This window comes from Entelurus aequoreus, linkage group LG05, assembly GCF_033978785.1.
Source record: "Entelurus aequoreus isolate RoL-2023_Sb linkage group LG05, RoL_Eaeq_v1.1, whole genome shotgun sequence".
Taxonomy (NCBI): domain Eukaryota; kingdom Metazoa; phylum Chordata; class Actinopteri; order Syngnathiformes; family Syngnathidae; genus Entelurus; species Entelurus aequoreus.
In genome coordinates, this window is record NC_084735.1 from 24,691,849 (window position 1) to 24,701,090 (window position 9,242).

Sequence of the window (9,242 nt, forward strand, 5' to 3'; positions counted from 1 at the left end):
GCCACACTCGTCGGAGTCTCCTCACTAATTTTTGTACTGACCTATGCGTTGATCTGATTACTGACCGTATAGCGGTAGTGGTTAGAGTGTCCGCCCTGAGATCGTTAGGTCATGAGTTCAAACCCCGGCCGAGTCATACCAAAGACTATAAAAATGGGACCCTTTACCTCCCTGCTTGGCACTCAGCATCAAGGGTTGGAATTGGGGGTTAAAAAAAACAAAAATGATTCCCGGGCGTGGCCACCGGTGCTGCTCACTGCTCCCCTCACTTCCCAGGAGGGGTGATCAAGGGTTATGGGTCAAATGCAGATAATAATTTTGCCACACCTAGTGTGTGTGTGACTATCATTGGTACTTTAACTTTTTAACTTTTAAGGTAAAAAAATTGCATGATTAGTTTAAGTGCGCACATGATGGATGTGTTAATTGGTTTTTTAATAATCACAAGTAACTTGTTAATTTTCACAGCTGTAGAAAAAATGTAATGTCTTTTTTCACAATTGCTAATCATAATAAATATAAATTGCTCATTGGCCCGAGGGATTAGTCACCATGTACACATACACACAAACGCCATCCCAGAGAAGCAACTAACAATTTGCAGTCCTGTTGCTGATTTGATAGTCGATACAGTCAATCATCGGCAACAATAATAAATTAGATTTATATAGCGCTTTTGTAGACATTAAAAGCACTGTAGAGGTTGCCCTCTAGTGGGTTCTTCAGACTGCCAGGAATTCAGGATACAACACTGTTTTATTTTACTTAATGGTGCAAAGTCTTTTGCTTTTCAGCACAGTGTCGTTTCTGCGTCCGTGTCTCTCAGCAGCACCTCCAACCACTCGTTTCCTCACGGCTGCTGCTAATAAAGGCGACAGGTGATTAGATAACAAGGCCCACCTAGGCCATCTACGCACCTGTCGCTGTCATCGAGGCCGGTCCTGACACACCCCGTTTCGCGGCAGGCCCGCAGGCCACGCCCCCCTCCACAAGCACTTTACAGTGAAAACTGAGAACCCATCATTCATTAACTAGATGGTGGTAAGCTACATTTGTAGCCACAGCTGCCCTCAGGTGGACTGACAGAAACGGAGCAGCAAATTTGCGCCGACCACCACCACACATTCATACACCAGTGTGAGCGGCTCTGGGAGCAAGGTGGCTCAAGTGTCTTGCCCATGGACACAACAGCAGTGACTAGGATGGCGGAAGCCAGATTCGTACCAGGAACCCACAAGTTTCTGGACGGCCGCTCTACCATCTGAGCAACAATAGTAGCTAATCGCTATTACCGTATTTTTCGGAGTATAAGTCGCTCCGGAGTATAAGTCGCTCCGGAGTATAAGTCACACCGGCCGAAAATGCATAATAAAGAAGGAAAAAAACATATATAAGTCGCACTGGAGTATAAGTCGCATTTTTTGGGGACATTTATTTCATAAAACCCAACACCAAGAATAGACATTTGAAAGGCAATTTAAAATAAATAAAGAATAGTGAACAACAGGCTAAATAAGAGTACGTTATACGAGGCATAAATAACCAACTGAGAACGTGCCTGGTATGTTAACGTAACATATTATGGTAAGAGTCATTCAAATAACTATAACATATAGAACATGCTATACGTTTACCAAACAATCTGTCACTCCTAATCGCTAAATCCCATGAAATCTTATACGTCTAGTCTCTTACGTGAATGAGCTAAATAATATTTTATATTTTACGGTAATGTGTTAATAATTTCACACATAAGTCGCTCCTGAGTATAAATTGCACCCCCGGCCAAACTATGAAAAAAAACTGCGACTTATAGTCCGAAAAATACGGTAATAGCTGACAAAACACAGAGCTAATGCGTGTATGTTGCGTACGGGCGTAGTTAACGTCATTACGTGCAAAAAGTTGGTAGCGTGCGGGATAGAATGCTTAAAACATTTTAGAAAGTTAGCGCCTTCTATGCAGCCGCCTAAAGATTGCGAACAGCTACATAATGAGGGACATTGGTAGGAATAGGGAATAATTATAAATAAGTAAACCAAAGATGTTGGGTTTTTAAGACACTAATAGCTTCAGAAAATAAGTCCCTGCACATTGCAAGGCTTTAAGAGCAACAACTAAAGGATTTAAATCAGAGCCAGTAGTAGGAAATCATTTGAAAATTTTATTGACATTGTTACACCACCGTCCTGTGTTTTTTTTCTGATTACAATTGTTATCAAAAAACGGAATCATTCAATGAGCTTGAACATTTCAAGTATCAGTATGAGCCAAAACTGCACCTCACTCGCCATAGAGCAATAGATGACATCTGCCTATTACCTGACACCTGACATGTTAGCTACTTCTCTTTGTTTATAATGTCTATTTCTATTTCCTGCTGAATCTACTCTCTATTTTATGCTGCTGCTGTCACATATGCTGTATATACTGTAATATTGTACATGGTCATTGGTATATATTGTATATATGTTATAGACATAATATAATATATCTGTATATATATTATTCTGTACACATATTATGTATATATTCGTATATATGGTCGACTTTTTTTATCGCTATATCTTGTCCAGGGTGTACCCTGCCTTCCGCCCGATTGTAGCTGAGATAGACTCCAGCGCCCCCCGCGACCCCAAAGAGAATAAGCGGTAGAAAATGGATGGATGGATAGTCTATTTATACCTGCATTGTCCTTTCCATCCTTACACTTTCCATCATTGTAACTGAGCTACTGTGTTGAACAATTTCCCTTGTGGATCATTAAAATTTGTCTAAGTCTAAGTCTATCTGCTTGGTATTGGATCGATACACAAATTTGTAGTATCGCCCAGCACTAATGTAAAGTATTTAAAAGTGCTTATCACATTTTAACAGAAGTGTAGATAGAACCATGTTATTTACGTCAGAGAGTAAACAGATATTGACAGTAAATTAGTAATTAGATTTATAATGGTTTTGAGAAGATAATACAATGGGAAATGACACAATATGTTACTGCATATGTCAGCAACCAAACTAGGAGCTTTTCTAAACCGTTTTGAACGGATTCTATTATCATTTCCATGCCAAATAATTTATCGTGACATATATTGATATTGCCGGAGGCTGCGATATATATTGCGGTATAGATTTTAGGCCTTATCGTCCATCTCTAATCCTTAGTCATAACTATTCCAGCATCATGCTGTAAAATCATCTTGTGTTGTCTTTGTTGCCGTTCACTGCCTGCCTGCTGAACCCTCTGACTTGTAGTAAAATGTTTGTCTCTTTTCAAATGTTCGTTTGTTCCACCCCTCAGGTTGCAAACTGTCTGAGTTTGAGCGCGTGACGGCCTTGAAGGTGTACAACTGGTTCGCTAATCGCCGCAAGGAGATGAAGAGGAGAGCCAACATTGGTGAGAAGCCTGTGAGACAAGCCTGTGTGAATGTTTACTGTATTTTCCGGACAATAAGTCGCAGATATTTACTTTGTGAAATGAGTTATTTACACAGAAAGGTTTTGAAAATGTTCATTTACATACCTTAAAGGCCTACTGAAACCCACTACTACCGACCACGCAGTCTGATAGTTTATATATCAATGATGAAATCTTAACATTGCAACACATGCCAATACGGCCGGGTTAACTTATAAAGTGACATTTAAAATTCCCGTGAAATATCCGGCTGAAACGTCGCGGTATGATGACGTATGCGCGTGACGAAGTCAGTTTAACGGAAGTTATGGTACCCCGTAGAATCCTATACAAAAAGCTCTGTTTTCATTTCATAATATTTACGGCTTTTCACACACACAAGTGAGTCCAAGGCATACTTGGTCAACAGCCATACAGGTCACACTGAGGGTTGCCGTATAAACAACTTTAACACTGTTACAAATATGCGCCACACTTTGAACTCACACCAAACAAGAATGACAAACACATTTCGGGAGAACATCCGCACCGTAACACAACATAAACACAACAGAACAAATACCCAGAACCCCTTGCAGCAATAACTCTTCCGGGACGCTACAATATACACCCCCCGACTACTCCCCCCCCCCCCCCCCCCCCACCTCAACCTCGTCATTCTCTCTCAGGGAGAGCATGTCCCAAATTCCAAGCTGCTGTTTTGAGGCATGTTAAAAAAAATAATGCACTTTGTGACTTCAATAATAAATATGGCAGTGCCATGTTGGCATTTTTTTCCATAACTTGAGTTGATTTATTTTGGAAAACCTCGTTACATTGCTTAATGCATCCAGCGGGGCATCACAACAAAATTAGGCATATTAATGTGTTAATTCCACGACTGTATATATCGGTATCGGTTGATATCGGAATCGGTAATTAAGAGTTGGACAATATCGGAACATAAAAAGCCATTATCGGACATCTCTAGTTGTAAGTTAATACTAACACAGACACTCGGAAACGTGTGAGCATATTAGGTAATGCTAACCACGCTAGTTTCATTACATTACGATAGCACGTACAAATATGCCTGAAAACACTCCTACGGATATCACACATGGGACGGTTTAGTAAGTAAGAATGGTTTTAGTTAGAGATGTCCGATAATATCGGCCACTAATAGTACTAACCTTTAACAGTTAATTTTACTCATTTTCATTCATTACTAGTTTCTATGTAACTGTTTTTATATTGTTTTACTTTCTTTTTCTACTCAAGAAAATGTTTTTAATTTATTTATCTTATTTTATTTTATTAATTTTTAAAAAAAGGAACTTATCTTCACCATACCTGGTTGTCCAAATTAATTATATAATAATTACGTTTCGGCCCCACGGCCTCTAGTCATTCGCTTTACCATAATATATAATAATTAAGCATAATAATGTGTTAATTCCACGACTGTATATATCGGTATCGGTTGATATCGGTGTCTGTAATTAAAGAGTTAGACAATATCGGAATATCGGATATCGGCAAAAAGCCATTATTGGACATCCCTAGTTTTAGTTATATTATAAAGTTTACAAATGTTGCTTGGAGGGATGAATGAAAAATCCATACGAATAGAAACGCTATGAACGGCTAGATGACGGAACAGCACTTGTACTTCCGGTTCAAAGCTTTAAACAGCAGGAAACAGTTCCAGCAGTACCTGCAGCGAGCAAACACGTCCAAAAGATGGCGCCATAGCACAAACAACAACACATCATTTTAGTGTCTTTGCTTGTTTTGTTTTGTTTTTAACTATTTGCATTATGGGCGTCAGCAAACACAGTTTTATAAGCCGCAGGGTTCAAAGCATAGGGGAAAAAAGTAGCAGCTTACAGTCCGAAATTTACGGTGCACGTTTATTTATGAATATGTGTAGAAGCTGCCATTTTGGAGAGCCACGGCATTGAGGTCCCGAGTCCGAGCTGCCACTCAAACGGAGAAGACGGCGAGATGCAAGAGTTTGCGGATCAGGTGAATCACCGCTTCTCCGAGCAGGTAAGTCAGCGCCGAAGTAGTCGATGAACACACCCAAGTGCGCTTTGTTTAAAGCCCCCTTGCTGCCAGGAAGAGGCCTCGACCCAACAAGACCCCTCTGTGAGGGCCACCCCCGATGCCTCGCAGGCGCCGGAACACAAGGAGGGCGAGCCAAAAATGGAGACCGTGGATGAAGAGTGACTAAAACGGTGATCTCAATTTGATTTTTAATCAAAATACTTCAAAAAAAGAAGGGGAAAAAAGTCTGCTTCCTCCTCATGGGGGGCTGAAGACACCCTTAGAAAAATCAAAGGGTGCTAAAGAGGCTGCCATATTTATCATGCTTATGTTAACAGCAATATACAGTACATATATGAATATATACTTGAACATATATCAATATGTAGTGCATTCCAAGGTGGTATTAAGAAGCCTGAATTCCATAGAATTACCTAAAGGATACCTCACCCATTTCACACATTGGTGTGTTTTTTGTTCCATGCTTTCTTTTTGGTGCTGAGCGGTCATGTGACCAACGCCTGCAGGTCAGGTGACGCTGTCCTAGTTTGCGTGCGCATGTTTGTGTGTGTGCGTGCGTGCGTGTGTGTGTGTCAATTTTCTGGTGCTGGCCTCCGACCTCACAAAGCGGACTGATCAAGTCTCCATCAATGTTCGCAAAGCCCTGAGGGACACCTGGAATCTCAGGGAATCCAACAATGGTGGATAAGGACGGTGAAGAAGAAGAAGAAGTGCACCAAGTGCGTGTGTGAGTGTGCTTTTTTTCCTTCCCTGCTCTTAACCCAAACAGGATCTTCTATTTATACATGTTTTATTAGTAGAACAAAGCCAGAACTATCCATCATGTCTTTGTTCAACTCAATGCTGCTCACTTCGCTCTTTTTCCCCCCCCCTCATCTAACCTCATTTTCTCATGCTGATGTCAGCCTGTGAAGCTTCTCTTGAAAAGAAACGTAAATGTGATTGAAAATCATGAGGCGCCCTCCTCCCTTCTTATTGGAATAAGCTAAAAGCTTCAGCTGCGCATACTGCACTTCAAAGTGAACCTCACTCTAATATTAATATGAATAATACCGCTTGTGTACATAACCCAGAGGATTAACGGCATTTATGGGTGCTTCTCTTCAAACTAACATTAGCAAAAACTAAATATATATATATATATACTGTAGGATTATGGAGTTGCTCCCCAAAGTGTTCATGAAATGAACAAAGATGCTTGTAATATACTTTTATTGATGCCAAAGGTGTGGATGATGATGCCCAGTCTAACACTAGCCAAGTCTCTTAAAGAGGAATAGTTCTGTATGGTGGATGTGTTACACGCCATTGTTGTCACCCTTCATGATACACTGTAGTGTTTATGCCGGGGGGGGCGGGGTCAAAAAGAGGATTATTATTATTATTATTATTATCATCATTATTATTCTGCTTTTATCTGACAGTGAGGGACAATAAAAGTCTTGTTAACAATGGCCGTGCTTTGTCCTTTTCATTTTCTGTTGGGCGTATTGCCAGTTTATAGACTATAGGAAATATATTAGTAAGTGTTAGGATATTTTTGCGGCTTTTTTCTGTCCTGTGTGAAAATCCAGTTGTGTTTCTAATGTGTGTGTGCGTGCGTGCGCATATATATGTTTATGTATGTATATGTGTGTATATATGTATGTATTTGTGTATATATGTATGTATGTATGTGTGTGTTTATGTATATGTATGTATATATATATATATATATGTATGTATGTATGTATGTATATATATATATATATATATATATATATATATATATATATACATACATATTAAGTTAAAGTTAAAGTTAAAGTACCAATGATTGTCACACACACACTAGGTGTGGTGAAATTTGTCCTCTGCATTTGACCCATCCCCTTGATCACCCCCTGGGAGGTGAGGGAAGCAGTGGGCAGCAGCGGTGCCGCGCCCGGGAATCATTTTGGTGATTTAACCCCCAATTCCAACCCTTGATGCTGAGTGCCAAGCAGGGAGGTAATGGGTCCCATTTTTATAGTCTTTGGTATGACTCGGCCGGGGTTTGAACTCACAACCTACCGATCTCAGGGCGGACACTCTAATATATGTATGTATGTATGTATATATATATACACACACATATACATATATATATGTGTATATATATATGTATGTATGTATGTATGTGTATATATAAATATATATATATATATATATATATATATATACATATATATATATATATATGTACACTACCGTTCAAAAGTTTGGGGTCACATTGAAATGTCCTTATTTTTGAAGGAAAAGCACTGTACTTTTCAATGAAGATAACTTTAAACTAGTCTTAACTTTAAAGAAATACACTCTATACATTGCTAATGTGGTAAATGACTATTCTAGCTGCAAATGTCTGGTTTTTGGTGCAATATCTACATAGGTGTATAGAGGCCCATTTCCAGAAACTATCACTCCAGTGTTCTAATGGTACAATGTGTTTGCTCATTGGCTCAGAAGGCTAATTGATGATTCGAAAACCCTTGTGCAATCATGTTCACACATCTGAAAACAGTTTAGCTCGTTACAGAAGCTACAAAACTGACCTTCCTTTGAGCAGATTGAGTTTCTGGAGCATCACATTTGTGAGGTCAATTAAACGCTCAAAATGGCCAGAAAAAGAGAACTTTCATCTGAAACTCGACAGTCTATTCTTGTTCTTAGAAATGAAGGCTATTCCACAAAATTGTTTGGGTGACCCCAAACTTTTGAACGGTAGTGTATGTATGTATATGTATGTATGTATATATATATATATATATATATATATATATATATATATATATATATATATATATATATATATATATATATATATATATATATATGTATATATATATATATATATATATATATATATATATATATATATATATATATATATACTGTATGTATGTATATATATACTGTATGTATGTATATATGTATGTATATATATGTATGTATCTAGTGGCTTACCTCCATAACTGGAGATTGAAGCTCAGCGAATCCAAGACGGTGACACAAGCTTTCCACCTATACAATTGGGAAGCGGATCGTGAGATCAGGTTCGAGGTGCGGAAGCCGGATGGGGCTTCCCTTACCCTATGCCGGCCTCGTCCTACACCTGAAGACCCTCGCCCTGACCCTAACTACCTTGGGGTCACCCTGGACAGGTCGCTCACTTTCCGTAAACACCTCTTGGCAACACGCAAGAAACTCAACACCCGCGTCTCACTGCTGAGACGGTTGGTCGGGTCCGGTTGGGGTGCCGGGGCAAGAACTCTGCGAACAGCAGCACTTGCCCTGGTCTACTCAACTGCTGAGTACTGCGCACCTGTCTGGGCGCGCAGTGCTCACTCTAAACAACTTGATGTCCCGATCAACGAAGCCTTGCGTGTTATCACTGGATGCCTGCGCCCCACCCCTGTGGAGCTACTGCCCATCTTAGCAGGCATCCAACCCGCTGAGCTTCGTCGCCAAGGTGCTGTAGCAACTCTGGCGGGCCGGGCAAACATGGATGAGAACCACCTGCTCCATGAAAGGCTCACACTCTCCTCAGAGCCAACGCCCCGCCTCCCCTCCAGAGACCCACTGGTACCAGCCGCCCTGAAGCTCCTGCAGCAATGCAGTGACAACAACATCAGGGCGGCTCACTGGGCGAATCACAAATGGAGCACGGACCTGGAGTATACCATCTCCTCCAGACTCCGTGACTTCATACCTGACACCGGCTCAATACCAGGCCTCTCACTACCACGAGTGGCCT

At 40.3% G+C, this 9,242-nt stretch overlaps 1 protein-coding gene across 5 annotated transcripts in view; it reads left to right on the forward strand.

Moving 5' to 3' along the window:
- Positions 1-6,910, forward strand: part of zgc:91944 (uncharacterized protein LOC436941 homolog) — a 31,399-nt gene extending 24,489 nt beyond the window's left edge. For 4 of the 5 annotated variants that reach the window (XM_062047493.1, XM_062047492.1, XM_062047491.1 and 1 more), the window contains 3 exons: positions 3,302-3,397; positions 5,331-5,449; positions 5,519-6,910. In XM_062047493.1, coding sequence (XP_061903477.1) covers positions 3,302-3,397; positions 5,331-5,449; positions 5,519-5,629 — 326 coding nt within the window. In that variant the 3' untranslated portion in view covers positions 5,630-6,910. The remainder of the gene's footprint in view (positions 1-3,301; positions 3,398-5,330; positions 5,450-5,518) is intronic. The other variant, XM_062047494.1, reaches the window with a different exon arrangement.
- Positions 6,911-9,242: the final 2,332 nt, after the last annotated feature.